At 42.0% G+C, this 20,638-nt stretch overlaps 1 protein-coding gene across 1 annotated transcript in view; it reads right to left on the reverse strand.

Moving 5' to 3' along the window:
• SDK1 (sidekick cell adhesion molecule 1) overlaps positions 1-20,638 on the reverse strand; it is a 675,085-nt gene that overhangs the window by 264,683 nt on the left and 389,764 nt on the right. The window contains exon 5 of the mRNA XM_065411886.1: positions 16,065-16,198. Within this exon, the coding sequence (XP_065267958.1) occupies positions 16,065-16,198 (134 nt within the window). The remainder of the gene's footprint in view (positions 1-16,064; positions 16,199-20,638) is intronic.

Consider the following 20,638-nt stretch of genomic DNA (forward strand, 5'->3'; position numbering starts at 1 on the left):
CAGGCAGGGCTATGTCTAGGCCCCTGCACTCTTTTGTCGGGCAATGGATTTCATAATGCAGCATTCCGTTAGGTCCATAGGCATTAAGATTAGTGATCTCTTGCTCTCAAACCTTGACTATGCTGATGACATTGTTCTTCTAGTAAAGAGCCCTGACAGGTTTCGCGAGGCCGGAGTTGGCCAAGGTTGGGCTTCATGGTTCATGGTCAAAGACAAAGCTGAAAATGTCAGGTCCTCCCACAACTCCAATCTCTTTGAATAATGAAACTGTTGAAGCAGTCTCCAGCTTTTGCTATTTGGGTTCTATACTCGCCTGTTTCCTCCAACTCTGATACAGAGGTTCTTCACCGAATTGGCATCACAGCATCAGCAGCATGACAATCTCAGCATGACAAGCAAGCTCAGGATCTATTAGAGCCGTTTCCTCTTTGTACCGCTATACGGTTGTGAAACATGGACACTATTGCCACTCAGACTGGGCAAAACTGGAGGCTTTCCACACAAAACACCAATGTCATATCTTGGGCATAAAGAGGAATGACTTCATTTATAACACAGATGGTTATGGTAGCTACAGACTACTGGGGCCATTGTCCACGTCTTCTGCTTTTTGGACATCTCACCAGAATATCACAAGACGTACTGGCTACCGCCATTCTCTGGGCAGCTTGTAACATCCGGGATAAAATTCCACCAACTGAGCAGTAGGCAGACCCCGTATCACGTGGGTGCATCATGTCTGTTCTGATGTTGGACTCTTGACCCATTAAGCCCTTGTGGCCGCACAGGAACAGACCAAATGGGGAATGATTGCTATGGCAGACCATTCAGCTAAGCATTGAAGAAAAAAGAAGAAGATAAACTGATATGTAGGACTCCAGAAGCTATTCTTTTTTAGACTTCACAGAATTAAAAAAAACAACAACAAAAACCAAACAACCTAGAAAAACATAAACCAAAACATCTTTTTCTCTTTGGTAGAGGTGAGAATATAAAAATCTTGATTAAAAAACATTTTATAAATGCTTCTAAAGCATGTTTAATAAAGTTCTCTTATCTGGGAGTTTAAATATTTTCTATTTAGGTTGATCATTTGGGTGGGAATACATTGTTGAGAAAAACTGACAGTTCTAAATTATTTGTCGTTAGTCATACAGTCCCAGGAAATGGTCAGCATGGGATATTGTTATTCAGTTTTAATGGCTCCCCTACTCTAACAAATGAAATAATAATAATATATAATTTATTATTATTACTAATGCATATAAAGAGTTTTTCAAATATCCCAAAGTATTTTGCAAACTTAAAGTATACATAGTTATCACTTCCTACACAGGAAAAATTCAGACAATTCAGGGATGCAAGATTGCAGCTCTTTAACAGCACATAATGTTTAGGAAATGAAGTAATGACGTAGCCAACTGAAACTACAGAAGGGATTTTTGGTAGGCAGAATACACTTAAGATGGAATTGGTCCAGAATATTAAGGTTAGCTCCCAATTTCTAAAAATTGGCATGAGAGCTTGAATGATCAAAAGTGGATAAAAGCTTAGTTTTATTTCCCATTGAAAAGTTGCCATCTTCAAGCAGCCCAATGCCCTCCAATGGCATGCTAGTGTACTGGTTCAAAACTGACGTAGTCATGAAAGTGCCACCTATTCAATTATCATTATCACTTTCTGCAGCACACAAAAGTGTTTGGAAGTCTCGTATCCAACTAATAACCAGGCTTGACCCTGCTTTATTGTAAGATCTCACACTACAAGGAGGTATAGCTGGACCTATGTAGCAAGGTGACAAGTAGTTATTTGTCATTAGCTTTATTACTGCAATATTTAACTCTGAAATATATCTAACCAGAGCAGAACACAGAAGAAAGCAGTACAGAGTATGTTTCTTGGTGTTATGATACATCTTTTATTACTATTTATGGGTGAGTTTGGATGTAGGAGGTAATCCTTTTCCTGTTACCATTTCCAGCATCTGTGGTTTTCTGAATATCCAATCAGCATAATGAAATGAAAACAATTTTTATCAGAATGAAAAATAAAACTGATTTACAACGGTCAATAGCCCTGGTTCTCCAGTGTTCTCAAGCTGCTCTCCACCACTCTAATGATCCCAAGTTGCCCTAAAACTGATGCAGCAGTCAGGCCGCACAAGATATCCCCAGACTAAGGGGATTTTTGAGTGGTATATAGCTGCCCAAGTAGCTCCTATGCACACACCCTGGCTACTGGTACAGGGCGACTGTCCAAGGAAAAGGCTCTAATAAAGCCACTCTAATTTATGCTGAGGACCAGAGGGCTCTGGGATCAGGGAGCCAAATGTTGCTTAAAGCCATCTTTTTGCCCCCTCCTCAACTATGCCAAGCACTCCTCAGCCACAGCTGAGAATCTGAACTTATGTATCCTAACCCAAATATTTAAGAACCAAATGTAAACAGATTTTGCTAGTTGTACAGTACTTTGAACAGGACTATCTGGATCTGGTTATTTGATAGGAAATTTATCCCATGTCTGTAGAGACTCAGGATTATTAATCACCCATCTCTTCTACCCATTCATATACTCTTCGTGCTTTTAATTTCTTCTTAAAAATTAACCCCACAACTGTAGTATGAATTTACTTATCTCTCAAAGCCTGACTGACATAAAAATGTATATGCTATATCTCACTGGAAGTGCCTGTACTTTTTAAGATGTAGACACAAGCTTAATTCGTTTGGCATTTGGTATGTTTTCACCATAATTTGCAAAACATTATTAAAATATTTTTTCTAGGTGAATCAGTAAGTTGGCAAAGTAGAGGTCCACTCTCATAATAAAACTTTTCTATATATAAACGTTTTTTGGTACTACTGCTATGATGGTCTTCCAGAAAATCATCATGCTTTGTACAACATGGCATTACCCTAGCTGGCATGTATAATTGATGTATGTCACATTTTATAAAATGATTGCAAGGTCAATCCAATTTTCTATTTTCCCTGTTTGTGTCCTCTAAGAATCTCTTATCTTCACATATCACTTACAGAGCAGTGGCAAAGATAGGAGACAAATCACTCCAATGAATGTAATAGCAAAACTGATTAGAGAGAGGGAGAGATTAATTGCATGTGTCAGATATAAATAAAAGATTTAGGTGACAGCCTAGATATATTATACATATGTATTATATAGCTAGATATATAGACCTACATCCACAAAGTTCAATATATATTATAAACCTAGGTTAAAATAGGGGCTAGGTTTTAAAAAAACAAAGCCAGTTATTTTGGCTGAGCAATGTGTGTAATATATACACACTAGGGGGCAGATCTCTAGTGGGTATAAATTTTCATAGCCCCACTGAAGTCAATGGAGCTATGAAAATGTACAATAGGAGAGGCTCTGCCCCCTCTTTGTATCTAGGAGAAAAGGGATGGATTGTTCCCTCTTCCACCCACTTATTTTCCATAGTACAGTCAGCAGCAATGAGAAGTGCGGAGTGGCTCACCCAGTTCAAGAACAGAGTAGTCATTTTGAAAACCTTGCAGTTTGGATACACATTTGCCAGTGTAATAATATTTAAAATGATAAATTTTCACAGACATGCAGCTTCTGATTTTTAAATATTTTGTTATGCTGATTTAGAAATCGAAAACTCTCAAAGTTCAAAGATTTGGAGTTCTGTTTTGTTATTTTAAAGGAAATTTCACCTGCCTTTTTTATTGCAGAAATATTATCTACTATCAAAAATAATGACATTGGCTTTTAAAATATTAACACTGTAGTTATAAGTTGATCTTATCTGCTCATTACCTCATTCCTTGGTCTGGATGTTCAATCTCACCTTCCCCTCATGCTGTGTGAACCTTGAATACCAGTATCCAGGTGTGAAGTCAGCTGGAATTCAAGTTCAGATCAGCAGGGGAGATGTTTTCAATCTGGGCCAGGGAGGAACAGCAGATGTGAAATGTGTGGAATGCAACCTGCTGGGAAGGTGAAGCATTGCCAAAACAGTGCAATGGAACAGAGGGACATAAGATAGTCACTTTGCCTTCTAGTCTGCAGGAAGGAAGGCAACTAAAAGGATATAAGGCCAGAAAAGAGATGAGATTTCCAGAGATAATTATTAGCTACTATTTATTATTTCAATATTTTAATGATATATTCTTTGTAATACATAATTTATTTTCTATACAGTCGTTGTTAATAAGCGGGGGAGCTTTCCTTACAGGAAAAGATGTGACAATCTAAAGGGAGTCATGAAATATGGAGTTTAAGATTGCCATTATGTCCTAAATGCATACCATTATTCCAATTTAATGTATATGATGTAGTCCAATATCAACATATCAAATCAATATCCCAGGTAGTTATAATGGGTTAAATTAGTGATTACAGCCTTAGCTAAAATTCCTAGCTTTGATCAGCTATAATCCAACTTTAATATTTGTTTCTGTGATTCAAAAGTCAAACCTTTAACATTTTAATGGAATCTTTTTGTTATAACTTCAATTACTGTAAATATATATTTGACTTTTAAGAAAATATCTAGCCCTCCCACCGCAAATTTATTTTAAGTTGTATCCAATCAATTCTCAGAATGAATGGCACCTTATGACCAGCCTGACAAGATGAAACAATCACAATGATATTCTTCCTGGAAATTCTCCTTGACAAGGAGAAATTTTAAACATTGTGAAGAAAAGGAAGGGAAATGAAATGGCATTATTTTCAAGAAAGAAATAAAAGTGGCACAGCTGATAGAGCACCCAGAGCTGGGCTATACTGGACTTTCCTCGCATCTGATCAGAACTGACGGCTTATAAAGTACAATCATTGCTCAGAAATGTAATTTTCTCCTCAGCTTCCATCCCATGTACCTTTTCTTTAAACAAAAATGTCTTATTGAAGCATTAATTTTATTTCAGCAAAACTAATCCATGGAGGCTAAGTGAATGTAAAATTCCCATGGCAAGGACTAAAAACAGTTTGACAAGTTCATAGAGCTTGCTTGAGTTTGACCTCAGAATAGAAATGTCTGTCCTCAGGAGGGTCTGGCCAATTCCTTTTTTCTTCCTACACCTGAGTTGCTGGAGTTAGCTATGAAAAATTCATGCAACAATATGTTTCGCCCACCTCTATACCCTCAACATCTGCTGACTTTACTTCACATTAAAACCTCAAAGTGAATCCTCTATTCTAGTTTGCAGTAAACTTTGGTGGTGAATAAGAGAAATTATGGTTTAGAAATGCTTCCTTCCTGAAAGGAAAATATCTACTCAGGACCTGCTGATGATTTATCTTCCTAACAATACTGACAGAGGGAAGTATTTCAAAAATAAATGCATCCCAAACAAGGGGAAAAAACTTGTAGGGAAAGGCTCCAGACCCAGCTGGATGAAAAACCACCTCAAAATGTTATTAGAAGTAAGCAGAATGCCTACAGGGAATGGAAGAAGGGATTGATCAGCAAAGAAAGCTACATCCTGGAGCTTAGAAAACATATGGAAAAAAGTGAGAATTGCTAAAAGTTAAGCAGAATTAGCTCTTGCCAAGGAAATTAAGACAAGTAATAAGAGGTTTTTTTTAGTTATATAAATAAAAAGAAAATAAGGAAAGATGAGTTTGGGGTGCCATGAAGTGTGGATGGGAATGTGATAAAAGAATCTAGATATGGCCCCAAAACTAAATGAATCCTTTGCCTCTGTTTGTTGCAATTAATTTCTAAAATGTTATGCTCACTGCGTAAAAACCCTTTTATAGTTATTTGACCTCCATGGACCCTGACAGTGACCTAAACATCTTGTACTGTAATAAGATTTTTATTGTTCAAATACTTTTGGTGAAAAATCAGTACTCTGCAGTTCTGAAGTTGAATATTTTTCATCTTTTAAATTTTGTGTTTTGATAACAGTTAACTGAATAATTAAATGGGTTTCAGCCAGGGACAATTAGGTCTATTTAGCTTCATCTGATAGATGACTACCACCACAGAATAAAATACCTTCTTACTGCAAGTGGAAGCTAGGCATGATAATATGACATCCTTGTATTTTAAATTAATTACAATACAACCATACCAGGAGTATAATTTTTAGACCCCAACTATTCCAATCTTACCAATTGCACAACGGTTTCCTTTTTACACTCCCAATGCTCAGGGAGGAAATTTATCTTCATTAAATGATAATTGTCTTTATTATCTTTTGACTCTTCAGAAATGCTAGCTGGCAAGGTTTTTACAATTTTCATCAATCTTGTTTTGTGTTTTGTGTTTTTACAAAGCCTGCATCAGAAAAAGATGTCCAAGTCTGCAGAACGCTCTATATTTCCTAGCAGTATGAATAGGTCTTGAGAATATCTAATTTATTAATATATCTACTGAAACGACATGCACCTCAATATTTCACAGCTTAACAAGAAGGTCCAGCAGCAAGGTCCTGAATTGCAGTTCCAGATGATTAGTGCTGCAAAAGCAATTCAACCATCAGTGTCCGTGCTATCAAAACAGTTTACGTATGCCCACCTTCTGCAATCTTGCTTATTCACTAATATACCAGGGCTATGCTCTTTCTGATTTTTCATAAAATATTTGGAGAGAGATTGACAATATAACTGCACATTGCTAAAGTTCCTAGACTGGTGTAGGGTTATATTGGTGTAGGGTTTCTTATTATCTATAGTTTTCTATTTAGGTTAATAGCTAGGTCTCAGTATAGCTTGGATTCTCAGAACCTCACCTTTTTATTGAAGTGATACCACAGAGTACTACCTTATCATCTTTGTCATTTTATTACATACTGAAACCTCAGTCAACTTCATATGTGGGGATCACACCTTCTTGTGAACCTGGTTACTTATAGTTGCCTTTCATGAAGCTTGGGTCAAAGGCCTGGTCTACACTAGGAGATTATGTCGAATTTAGCAGCGTTAAATCGAATTAACTCTGCACCCGTCCACACAACGAAGCTATTTAGTTCGACATAGAGGTCTCTTAAATTCGACTTCTGTACTCCTCCCCAACAAGGGGAGTAGCGCTAAATTCGACATGGCCATGTCGAATTAGGCTAGGTGTGGATGGAAATCGACGGTAATAGCTCCGGGAGCTATCCCACATTGCACCACTCTGTTGACGCTCTGGACAGCAGTCCGAGCTCGGATGCTCTGACCAGCCACACAGGAAAAGCCCCGGGAAAATTTGAATTCCTTTTCCTGTCTGGCCAGTTTGAATCTCATTTCCTGTTTGGACATCGTGGCGAGCTGAGCAGCACTGGCAACGATGCAGAGCTCTCCAGCAGAGATGGCCATGCAATCTCAGAATAGAAAGAGGGCCCCAGCATGGACTGATCGGGAAGTCTTGGATCTGATCGCTGTGTGGGGCGATGAGTCCGTGCTTTCGGAGCTGCAATCGAAAAGACAGAATGCAAAGATCTACGAGAAGATCTCAAAAGCCATGACAGAGAGGGGATACAGCCGGGATGCAACGCAGTGCCGCATGAAAATCAAGGAGCTGAGACAAGGCTACCAGAAGACCAAAGAGGCAAACGGATGCTCTGGATCCCAGCCCCAGACATGCCATTTCTACGAGGCACTGCATTCCATCCTAGGTGCGGCCGCCACCACTACCCCACCACTGACCGTGGACTCTGAGGATGGGATATTGTCGACGGCCGGTTCCTCGGACATGTTAGCGGACAGGGAAGATGAGGAAGGAGATGAGGAGGACGAGGCAGTCGACAGCGCTTACAACGCTGATTTCCCAGACAGCCAGGATCTCTTCATCACCCTCACAGAGATCCCCTACCAACCGTCCCCAGGCATTAACCCGGACCCAGAATCAGGGGAAGGATCAGTCAGTAAGTGTTTTAAACATGTAAACATTTATTTTGAACAGAACATATTAACAGTGGGTTTTTCATGATTTGTTTGCCCTAGGCGCTTAACGTTTCAGTCCTTGGCAGTGCAACTACTGCAAAAAAATCTAATAATGTCCGGTTTATCATGATTGGTTTCCCCTAGGCACTCTACTGTTTAGTCCTTGCCAGTGCAGCTACAGTAAAATTCGGTCTATATGTCCGGGGATAGAGCTGTAATCCTCATGGGACATCTCCATGAAGCTCTCCTGGAGGTAATTGGAAAGCCTTTGCATGAGGTTCCTTGGGAGAGCGGCCTTATTGTGTCCTCCATAGTAGGAAACGTTTCCGCGCCAGGAGATCAGCAAGTACTCTGGGATCATTGCCTTGCAGAGCATGGCGGCATACGGCCCTGGTCTTTGCAGGCTTTCCCGAAGCAGCCGTTCTTTCTCGGTCTCTGAAATCCTCATCAGAGTGATGTCGCTCATGTTGACCTGCTTTGAATTAGGTAGGGGAATGTTAGTATTGGGACTGCTTGCCTGTTCCTTTACAGAACTGTAACCGGCGGTTTACAGCCACGCGGTGGAGGTGGGAGAGGGGCAGCATACAGGGATCTTTCCCTGGGACAGCCGCGAGGGGGTGGGACAGGGGCAGAGTTCATGCTTGCTGGATTGCTGGCAGCAGGAACTGGCCAACGCTAGGAGCATTGCTTTGACCGTGAAAGGAGGCCAGTGCTATTATTAAAGTTTTAAGCAGCCACAAGTCTACGGCTTACCATGTCAGCCTGCTACCCAAATTCCACTGTCCTGCCCCGCTTCTCTGATCTGCACTGCAAGACCCCAGGCACTGAATGCGAAGGCCGAAAATTCGACCTTGTCCTGAGTGCGCATGTGATAGGTGCTGTGCATGGTCTTGTTCACAGAGAAAGACTATGTTCTTTGTTCACAACAAAATTTATCTTTCTGAGGAATTCACTCCCTTTTTCCCATCCCACAGCTGTGACTGTCTCCCGACCTACCCTGGCATCACACTCCCAGAGGCTGGCGCAGATTAGGCGTAGAAAGAAAAGGACACGGGACGACATGTTCTCGGAACTTATCGGCTGCTCCCGAGCCCAGGCAGCCCAGCAGACCCAGTGGAGGGAGAACTTGTCCCAAATCCATCGATCACACATTGAACGGGAGGAGAGGTGGCGGCAGGAAGACCAGCAGGTGACTCAAACGCTGCTTGGACTAATGAGGGAGCAAACGGACACGCTCCGGCGCCTTGTGGATGTTCTGCAGGACCGGAGGCAGGAGGACAGAGCCCCGCTGCAGTCTATCTGTAACCGCCCTCCCCCGCCACAAAGTCCCATACCCCCCTCACCCAAAGTCCCAAGAAGGAGGGGCGGCAGAGTCCGTGAAAACTCTCACTCCACCCCTGCAGACTGCTCAAGGAGCAGAAGGCTGTCATTCCCCAACATTTGATAAGTCCTTTCCTTCCCGCCTCACCCAAGCCCCCGTCCCAGTTTCATCCCCTAACTGTGTAGTTGCTAATAAAAAATACGTTTCTGTTAATTACTGTTTCCATCATGTTCTTTTATAGGAGAGTCTGTTTGAAGGGGGGGGAAGGGGGTTGGTAATTGGACAGGACAGTCACCTTTACCAGGGTACAGACGCGGGGGCAGGTTCAGCAGCAGGTCACACACACATTGCAGTCACTAGGCACCCTGGTCAGTCTGGGAGGTGGTTTTCATGTTCTGTGTGTGTGTGTGGGGGGGGGGGGCTATGTGACTTTGTGGCGGGGGAGGGCGGTTAGAGATCTTATGCAGCGGTCCTTATCCTGGATCACAGAGCCATGCAGCAGGGGATCTGTAACCGTCCTCCCCCTGCCACAAAGTCACATAGCCCCCACACACAGAGTCCCGAACAGGAGGGGTGGCAGGCTCCGTTGAAACCACCAGTCCACCAGTGCGGACCACTCTAGGAGCAGGAGCCTGTCATTTCTCGAGTTTAGAAGCGTCCTTTGCATCACTACACTACACCCAGCTCCCCACCACAGTCTGCGTCCCAGTTTCAACACTTTACCGCGAAAACAGTAATAAAGACAACGGTGTTCATTAACAAATTTCCAGTGATTTTATTTTTAAACGCGTGTTGGAAGGGGGGGGACGGTGTGAACGGGGTATGTAACTGGAGAGGATAGTGAACATTCACTGGGTAAAGAAACGGGGGCAGGTTCAGCTTCTCTTTAAACAAACTTAATAGTCACAGGTTACCCTGCTCACTGAGGAACCTAGCTTTCAAAGCCTCCCGGATGCACAGCACGTCCCGCTGGGCTCTTCTAATCGCACGGCTGTCTGGCTGGGCGTAATCAGCAGCCAGGCTATTTGCCTCAACCTCCCACCCTGCCATAAAGGTCTCCCCCTTGCTCTCACAGAGATTGTGGAGCACACAGCAAGCTGCAATAACAATGGGGATATTGGTTTCGCTGAGATCAGAGCGAGTCAGTAAGCTTCTCCATCTCCCCTTGAGACGTCCAAAAGCACACTCCACCACCATTCTGCACTTGCTGAGACGGTAGTTGAAGAGTTCTTTTTCAGTGTCCAGGGCGCCTGTATAGGGCTTCATGAGCCAGGGCATTAGCGGGTAGGCTGGGTCCCCGAGGATCACTATAGGCATCTCCACATCCCCAAGAGTTATTTTGTGGTCCGGGAAGTAAATACCTTCCTGCAGCCGTCTAAACAGACCAGAGTTCCTGAAAACACGAGCGTCATGAACCTTGCCCGGCCATCCGACGTTGATGTTGGTAAAACGTCCCCTATGGTCCACCAGTGCTTGCAGCACCATTGAAAAGTAGCCCTTTCGGTTAATGTACTGGCTGGCCTGGTGCTCCGGTCCCAGGATAGGGATGTGAGTTCCATCTATAGCCCCACCGCAGTTTGGGAATCCCATCGCGGTGAAGCCATCTATGATGACCTCCACGTTTCCCAGGGTCACTACCTTTGAGAGCAGTAGCTCAACGATTGCGTTGGCTACTTGCATCACAACAACCCCCACGGTAGATTTGCCCACGCCAAAGTGGTTCGCGACTGACCGGTAGCTGTCTGGCGTTGCAAGCTTCCAGAGGGCTATGGCCACTCACTTCTGGACACTCAGGGCTGCTCACATCCGGGTGTCCTTGCGCTTCAGGGCAGGGGACAGCAACTCACAAAGTTCTCACAAAGCTCTTCCGCATGCGAAAGTTTCGCAGCCACTGTGATTCATCCCAGACCTGCAGCACTATGCGGTCCCACCAGTCCGTGCTTGTTTCCCGGGCCCAGAATCGCCGTTCCACAGCATCAACATGACCCATTGCCACCATGATGTCCACGGCGCGGGGTCCCGTGCTTTGTGACTGGTCTGTGCCACTCTCAGACTTCATGTCCTCACCGTGCTGCCGTAGCCTCCTCGCCCGATTTCTCAGCATCTGCCTCTGGAAAAGGTGGATGATAAGGTGCGAGGTGTTGACAACGGCCATAACTGCAGCGATGGTCGCAGCGGGCTCCATGCTCGCAGTGCTGTGGCGTCCGCGCTGTCACTCACCAGAAAAGTGCGCGAACTGATTGCCCGCCGGCGCTTTCAGGGAGGGAGGGCGGGAGTGACAGTTGGATGACGACAGTTACCCAAAACCACCCTCGACACATTTTTTTCCCCAGAAGGCATTGTGGGCTCGACCCAGAATTCCAATGGGCAGCGGGGACTGCGGGAACTGTGGGATAGCTGCCCACAGTGCACCGCTTCCAATGTCGACACTTGCCCCGTTAGTGTGGACTAACAAAGTCGAATTACTGTCCTTAGTGTGGATACTCACGTTCGACTTTGTAATATCGATTCCACATATTCGATTTAAGTAAAATCGAACTACTCTCGTAGTGTAGACATACCCCTAGAAAAACCTGTAATTTCATCAAGAAGCATCATAAGCGCTGAATAACTTTCATCTATAAGTGGTAGAAACTGCAGAGAAATTTCCTGTTTACCACTGTACTTTCAGCTGGCTTACATTACATGTGAAAGATGCTTCAAGCTTCACTATGCTTGGGTGCATAGTGTGTGCCCCTGGAGGAAGTGTCAGAGTTTTGTGATGCCCTTACTTTAATAAACAGTTCTATCTTTAATTGTTCTGCCAAGTCTGATAAGATCAAAAGTATGTTATTTAATTCCCCTGACAAACCAAAGTCTTCAGGAAGTGATCTGATGATCTGTGCTAAAGCATTACTGTATTTCTGTACATAAGAGAGTAAGTGAGAAGGAAGAGAGTAGATAACAGGACCTGGAACCAGTTGATGATGATACCACTACATCATATATATGTCATTATATGGATAGGAGTGGGGAAATGTGGTGTGGAGAATGTGAGAAATTTCTCTATTTTTATGAAAATTATGTGCAACTCAGTTTACCCAGTCACTGTTATATTCCTACATGGTCTCAAGAAATTAAGTTCTTTCCAGAGATACTCCTTGTGCTAAGGAGACAGGAAGTGGCAACTGGGTGCCTATATTTGAATTAGAGTCATTAAGGACTATCAACAGATGAATATACCAGGCCCTTGCAGAACAATGGGGAGGCTGTTGCCAAGGTGAAACCAGCTCTCTCCAGATCTCTAGAGGAGAGAGCAGAAAATCCCCAGGAGGGGAACAAAGGAACCAAGATGTTGGTTAAAAACACAGAGGCTGAGAAGTTTGGGGGACAAGAATAAAGGGGCATGTTTCCTGAGGGAAAGGGAAGCTTTTTGATTGCTAGAAAAGTTAACCTGAAGGATGCTGGCTGCAGGGTCAGACAGGAGACTCCATGTTCTGAAGCAGAAGCCATTTACAAGAGAATGGGAAGAGGAAGGACCTTGGACTCCCTAGAGGACTCTTACAAAATCCCAAAGAAAACTCATGTCATGAAGAAACTGACGCAGACAACGGTGTACAGATATTTCTTATTTTGTCTGGATGGGTTTTTTGTCTCTTGTGCCATCTAAAATAAAAAGTAAATATTAGAAATCCTTTTTGCCAAGTTTGTGTCTATTTGCTTCAAATATCACATGTCCCTGAAGGGGTAAACTATCAACCAGAGTGTCCACAAGAATGGTACTCCGGGAAAGCATGTGCTTAAGTTACTGGGGAATCTTAGGGTGCTCAGCACTGGTCTTGGGGGCCTAGTACAGCTGGCCCAGAGGGCCAAAAAGGGACAGCATACACAGTCTCTGTGCAGGAAGTGTGCCAAACAGGCCAAAGATGGTGCCTGGAGCCCAATGAGACCCAGAGGAGCTAAAAAATCCCATGGGCCCAATGTGTGGGTCCAAACAACAGTTTAGTGATGTCCTTCAGGGGATATTGACCAGAAATGTGACACTGGTGAAGTCATGCATATGCAAGGTTCCATAGTTTTTATGATGAAAATAATACTTCCATCTAAATAGTATAGTGTTTCCATTTTAGGAGCTCAGTGCTTTATAAACATTATGCTTCACAACAGCCCATCAGACTGCTGGTTATTATACTCACTATATTAATTGGAGAGGCCCCATAGCTGGTATAAACTGATATAGCTGCCGCAGCATACTGGGGCTATACCCTTACTCCAACACACAGCTCTGTTGAAGTCACCAATTTACACCAGCTGAAGATCTTTCTCAGAGTTTAAAGGATCTACCCAAACTTACACAGCAAGTCAAGTGACAGAAATGGTAACAGAACTCAAACTCCTATTTCCCAGGCTTTACTAGCCAAAATTCCTCCTTGATTTACACAGAAGCTGGGATACATAGTTTATAAAAATCACGACTTATTAGTTCAGTAAATAGGTTTTTCAGTTGAAGATGAGGCATTTTAAATTTATGACTAATCTATGACTTCTTGGTCCAGGTTGCATTTGACATATAACTGACATTTTCTTACCGTGCTGTCTGTTGGACACAATCATAATTCACTCTAGCTTTCGTGAGATAATAAGACTATGAAACCTCTTCAGAACAAAAAGACCAGTAGTCACTAGCCCTTCATGCACATTTTCTATTATTTCCACAATTCTTTCCCTTTTCTGTTTAATTTATTACAGATATTTCCATGGCTCTCACCACTGTGGTATCTGAGCTCATAAATTGCTTCTTTGTCATCTAAGACCTGATCAATTGCCCTTGAAATAAACGGAAATATTTCCACTGACTTCAAAGGGAGCTGGATTGGATCTCTAGGCTACATTTTAAATTATATCTATTTTGTAAAAAGCAACAGAGGGTCCTGTGGCACCTTTGAGACTAACAGAAGGTGCCACAGGACCCTCTGTTGCTTTTTACAGATTCAGACTAACACGGCTACCCCTCTGATACTATCTATTTTGTGTGCCTCAGTTTTTGGGAGGTCAACTTGCCACTTTAAAGGATCCCGATTTCCAGCGGGTAGGTATTCAGCACTTTTGCAAGGTGTCCAAAGTTGGGAAAACAATAACTGAGAAAATGGAACTTGACTTGAGCTTTAAACTTCCACAGCCGGTGAAACTACTCATTGGTTTTCACCTTTTTGTTTAATACATGTGTGAAGCAAATAGGGCATCGGGTGTGGCAATTTGGGCTGCACAATCATCACGATGCAGATTACACAAAGCTCTGTTCCTCTTTTTCATCCAATCCACATGTTGCTATGCCAACCTTTTCAGAGTGCGTCCAGCCTCAGGATGTTGATAACAATGAGTTGAGACTCAACCCAGACAAGACAGAAGCAATATTGATGGGTAGATGAAACACCTTAGAAGTATGCCAGATATAGTTTCTTGCCCCTCCCCGCCATTACTTAAGCCTGTGGAGCAGTGTGACCCTTGACTGGATAGTAGTATACACCTTCTCAATTGTTGTTGAAAGGCCAGAAAGCGGTCAAGCTTAGTACGGTGTGGTTCAAAACCGATTGGCCGATTGTTCAGAAGGACCTGTTGTGATAACTGGATCTACAAGTTTACCCTAATTGTGAGCTTATCTGTGAAAAGTGAGTCAAAGCTCACAAAACGTCACAAAAACCTACAACAACACATGTTGAGGGGAAAAGGTATAAAAGTTGAGACAAAAAAATTGAATTAGTCCAAACAAAAAGGCCTTCTGATAAAACTCAAGGACTATGTTAAAATCATGCCTGGGGTAAGTGACTGGTCCTTTGGGACAGGGAGTAACCCTTTTTGATGCAAAGGACTATTTTTCACAAAGGCAAGCTTACCTAGGTGGTAGGATCAACTGGAGTTCCCAAGGGGACTGTCTGTGACTCCCTGTTAAAGCTGTTGTAGTGCCTGAGGAGTTCACACTTGATGGTTGGTGAAATCTAAGTATAGAACTCACAACCAATTTGGGGTGTGTGCCCTGCTTCTTAACAGACTAACCTGAAGTTGGTACTCATGCTCCTGAGTCACTCCAGACAGCTGGACAACTACCTCCACCATCTCTTGGGACCCCAGGCCTTCTTTGTCCTAATCCTGAGATATTTCCTCACCAGACCATAACGAAACCGCTAACTGCAATGCCCTAAAGAGCCTAGTACTGGTACAAATTGCCAAGTCTCAGAGTGGTTAATATGACCATGTTCTATGCCTGTGTTTCTCCAGCTGTGAGTGTCAACACCAAAGACAAAGGCTGCATTTACTATCCTTGCTGTTCTTCTCTCTCCCCTTTTGTGGCTTTATGTCTTGGTTTTGTCTTCTAAGAAATGGGATTGGACTTTAACAGCAGCAACAACAGCAGGTCTAGCCCATCTCAACTAACTTCTCCTCTTTTCCCTAAAAGGACAGTAATTATCTTTAATTCCATTTGAGAGACTGTCAAATACGCAGGGTTTCCTTCTAAAAATTCCCTCTAGCTAAAGGGAAAGAGAACAAGGGATGTTGATAAAATGAAAGCCTTACTTAATATTTGTCAAATGCTTTAACTGTTTTTCCTTCTTTTCTGAATCTTTAATAAAACAGTAAAAAAGGATTATTAATGGTGTGCTTGCCATGGTACCAAGCAGGCTGAGGCTCTCTTTACCAAACCCCAAATCTTGTGTAAAACCATTTAATGTTGGACTCCCACTGACTTTACTGGGAGTTGAGTGCGCTCCATACCTCCCAGGAGAAGCTTAGCTCCTTTCAGGATCACTTTGCTAGTAAATTCTTTTCAGCATGCCGATCTTTGGGAACATTTTCAGTGACCTCAATACCAAAGCAAATTTGGTGAGATTTCAATACTCACTCGCTACACTCAGATAAAGAAATGGACTCGTCTTGTTCTCTCCATTTTTTTCATTGACGGCTTGGACATAGTAACCTCCAGCATCTGTTGCTTCTGCTGCAAGGATCACCAACTGATTCTCCAGTGTTATCGCTCTGTTTAGGAAAACAAAGGATCGTGTTAAAACAGGAACAATGATATTAACTAAGCATAAGCTGTACAGAACCTGGCAGGACTACACAATATTCAAAGGTCATTCAAACAGAGACGTGTGGAACTCAACAGCAGGACTTTATCTTCAGACACAACCACAGGAAGGATTCAAGAGCTTTTGGGTCTGTGATGTTTGAGCCTTTTCTCTTCTTTAAGTTGTTTAAGATGCTTCCAGTGATACAGAAGATTACAATAAATGATATATAAAAATTAAATAGTTATTTAAGAATGACGAGAGAAAGAGTTTGACCATAACTATATGGGTTACATGTTCTATGCTCCTGGCAAACACCATTTTGCTGCAAACCCAGTTTGACTGAAAACCTTCTCAGAAAGTGAGAAGATCAGCACTCTGGGAATGAGAGCACCCACTTCAGTTAAAAATCAGAGGCAACAGAATTTCAGGAGATAAATATTCTGTATTTACGGCCTGTGTAATTATTTCAGTTACAGATACAAGAAGAGCAAGAGACTAATTAACATGCTCAGCTGAAGAATCATGTATATAGAGGGAGCGAAGAGCAAAACTATTTAATCTAAACCAGATATGAAGGCACAGCACTATTCTGTAGTTGGTGGTGGCATAGTCCTAGGGGAGTCAATAAATGTCATGGTCTAATATAATTTACTCTTTCTTAGAGCTGCTACATAACAGTTGTCTTCATAAATTCCCTTGTCAGACAGTGCTAATCATTTGTACTGCAGTAAGATCAGTTTGTTTGCATTTTACATGTGCTGTATAGTCTTTTGACTCTATTAGATAAAATACAAATCTAGGGAAATATGTAAAAATTTAAGTGCTTGGAATAAATATAGTCTCTCAGCTGAATCTGTTCCTTTCCACAAGTTAAGTTCTCCTTATCTGGCTTGTAATGACAACACAGACCAAACAGCAGCACTGCTATCACTAATGGTGCAAGGCAGCAGTATTAACTATTCAGAATGCGAGATTCACAAATTATAAAAGATGAGGAACTCTGATTTGACCATCTAATAGGAGCACAATATTCTGCCACTTAGAGATTAAACTTGTGTTCAGAATTGGGTCATTTTTTGGATTTCCAGGGTTGGAGCCATTAAGAGGCACTGACATGATAAGGTCTTAGTGTGGATAGGGCAGTGTTTCTCAACAACCAGTCTGTGGACCAGTGCCAATCCCTGAGATCTCCCTGATACAGTTTAGGAAGGCAGCAAGCTGGTCCCTGGTATCAAAAAGGTTGAGAAACACTGGGATAGAGGGTTTAGTAGGACATGAGAAGCTCAAAGATTATATGAAAATTAAATAGGAACCCCATAGCATTATAGTGGCAGAGTTGTGGGTCAGGCAGCAGTAATTTTTATGCTGATTTTGATAAAGGCACAATCTAGTGATCTGAATATAGGACTTGAAGCAAGAAACTCCTAACATTGGGCCCAAATCTACCACCCATAGTCACAGTTCTCTGAGTAGTGCACTAGGCTCAAGTGTACTTTTAAATCATAGCGCTGAATATGGGTTGGGGGCACAATTTCTGCCCAGACTCAGAGGGAAGTAACTTTGTTGATCCCCACTGTGTGCCCCAACAGTTCTGGCTAGCCCATATGGGTGGGGATCCATATTTATGCTCTCTTTCTGATCCTCTCTGCCCACTTGGTCGTAAAGCAGTATCATGCATGCAGTCTTCTGCTCTTTCAGCTGTGCTAGAACTGCTATCTGGACTGGTCTTATGCAACGTCACAGTTGTGTAAGTTTAGTGGGAGTGGAAGGGGCTTACTCCCCTGTGCAGCTATGTAGGACAAGGCACAATCTAGTTCAATTAAAGGGGGCTCATTGCGGAGTAAGGTATAATTCAGCACGAGTAAGGGTGGTTGAATGGAATCCTTTGTTACCTTGGCCAAATCACTTCATCCTTTTGTGTCTTGATTTCCTCACTTGTAACATTGGAATAATAATATTTATTTCACTACTTCACAAGGTTCACAGACTGAGGAAGTTAGAGGGCATATTAAGAGAAAAATCTTAATTTAAACCTACTAGCACTAACAGTTTCACAGATTTTTTGAGAAGTTGTGTATACAGGCACTGAGAGAGGAATGTGGCTCCCCCCGCCCCCTCCCCCCAAACTGGCTCTAGGAGAGAGCTTTAAATAAATTAGAAAATTATAATGTAATTGTTAGCAAAAGAGCAGTTGCCAAAGATATGAAATGGGATTTTAAAATTGTTAATGAATGGGATTTTTTTAATCAATGGTTATCTCATAACACACGCCCAATATTTCAAAGGCATTGATGAACTAACTACTGAAACCTATCATAATGAATACATTGCTATTAGAGAAAAAGATTTCACAACTGAGGCTCTGAGTTTGCAGAGATGTATGCATGTGCTTAACCTGATGTATTGGTAGTAGTCCCACTGACTAGGAAAGTCAAGTACGTAAAAAAGTCTTTAAAGGATACAAGCCTGAGTTTCCAACAGTATCATCTAACATGTTCTCTCGAAAATATTATGCTTTCAGTGAACCCCCTGGGGAAACCTATCATTTTAGAAATACTCTCCGAGTCGCCATCAAGGGACCTGAATTTTTCTTATTATAGATTATGTAACAAAATTATGAACAAATGCAAAAAATACATTCTGTTCCATATATGTTCAAGGAACATTTGCAGGTGTAAATGATTAATTATGTTAGATGGAAAAAGTTTATATACTAACATTACTCAAATAGCATGTGAATGTTTTGAGTTATTCTCGCTCCAATAGATCAGTAAGGAGTTTTCCTCTTATAGTGTTTTTGCATGGTCTGGTTTCATTAATATTAACTTACAATTATTTTATTTTTGGAGAAATGTTCTTCTTCATAAAAGGGACAGCAATGGAAGGAACATGTATTCCCAACTGCTGTATGCTAGCCTATATGTTGAACAATGAGGCACAAAATAGCTTCTATTTAAACAATCTTTCCAGTTATGTTTGTTATATTTTATCCATGACATTTTGACTTTATAATCAGAAGACAGATAACAGTAAACATTTGTAAAGATACCCATAATGATTGACAGCTCAACCTCCTGATAAAGACAAAGGGCCAGATCCTCAGCTGGTGTAACTTGGAGCAGTGTCATTGCATTCAATTGAGTTACACCAATCTACACCAGCTGCATAATTGGCCCACGGTATCACATTTTGAAAGTTTTTATTCAAAAAAGATATATTAAATTATCCCTGTGGGTCAATTTTTCCATGTTGAATGGAACTGTATTAGCTTAATTGACTTGGAAATTGGATCAAAGGAAATGTTTCATAGATTTACAGAATGAGGAGCTAAAATGTAATCAATACTGCATTTAATAAAGCAAACAGGATAAAGAGAAATTTCCTATTAAATAATAATGATAGTATCTTTAAATACGATGCATATTATATTTGTTCCTACTGTAGTTATTCCAAAAACATACAGCAATAAGGAACATTATTTTTAAATACTGGAATACATTTCAGGCAGATCCAATACCAACTGCAGGTGTAGCCAAAAGTCTTATAGGCGATGCAGTACTTTTGGAAAGAGTGCTGCATAATTACCTCGCTGTTATTGATTTAACTATTGTAAGTGATTGGTTGGGAATTCCCAAGATAGTGGGTAATAAAGCATATAGCCAATGTTCAGGAATGAAAGGCAAAGGAAATTTTAAGATAAATTTACTAAGGATTTTTTTTTAAAATGAAGGATTTCCTAAATTACAATATACAAAATGAACTTTATTAGAATGTCTGTGTGAATTAAGATATATGGATGAAATTCAGAAGACGTTTAAAGACTATATGAACATAAATATATAATTTGTACAGGAAAGTATCCTTACCCTATAGCCAAGCATTATACATTACATCAGGGGTGGCCAACCTGAGCCTGAGAAGGAGACAGAATTTACCAATGTACATTGCCAAAGAGCCGCAGTAATACGTCAGCAGCCCCCCCTCAGCTCCACCCCCCGCTCCCAGTGCCTCCCGCCCACTGGCAGCCCCACCGATCAGCACCTCCCCCTCCCTCTCCGCACCTCCTGATCAGCTGTTCCGTGGCGTGCAGGAGGCTGGGGCGGGGGGTGGGGAGGAGCGAGGGCACTGCAGGCTCAGGGGAGGGGGCAGGCCCTGTGGCAGAGCTAGGGGTAGAGCACCCCCCAGCAACTGGAAAGTTGGCGCCTGTAGCTCCAGCCCCAGAGTCAGTTCCTATACAAGGAGCCGCATATTAACTTCTGAAGAGCCGCATGTGGCTCCGGAACCACAGGTTGGCCACCCCTGCATTACATCATCACAGTGACATGAAAAAATTGAGATATAAGGACAAAAAGAGTTGGGAAACAGGAGATAAGATAAGAAATTATTGAAGACAGTATTTTATATC

Source organism: Emys orbicularis, chromosome 10 (genome assembly GCF_028017835.1).
Source record: "Emys orbicularis isolate rEmyOrb1 chromosome 10, rEmyOrb1.hap1, whole genome shotgun sequence".
Taxonomy (NCBI): Eukaryota; Metazoa; Chordata; order Testudines; family Emydidae; genus Emys; species Emys orbicularis.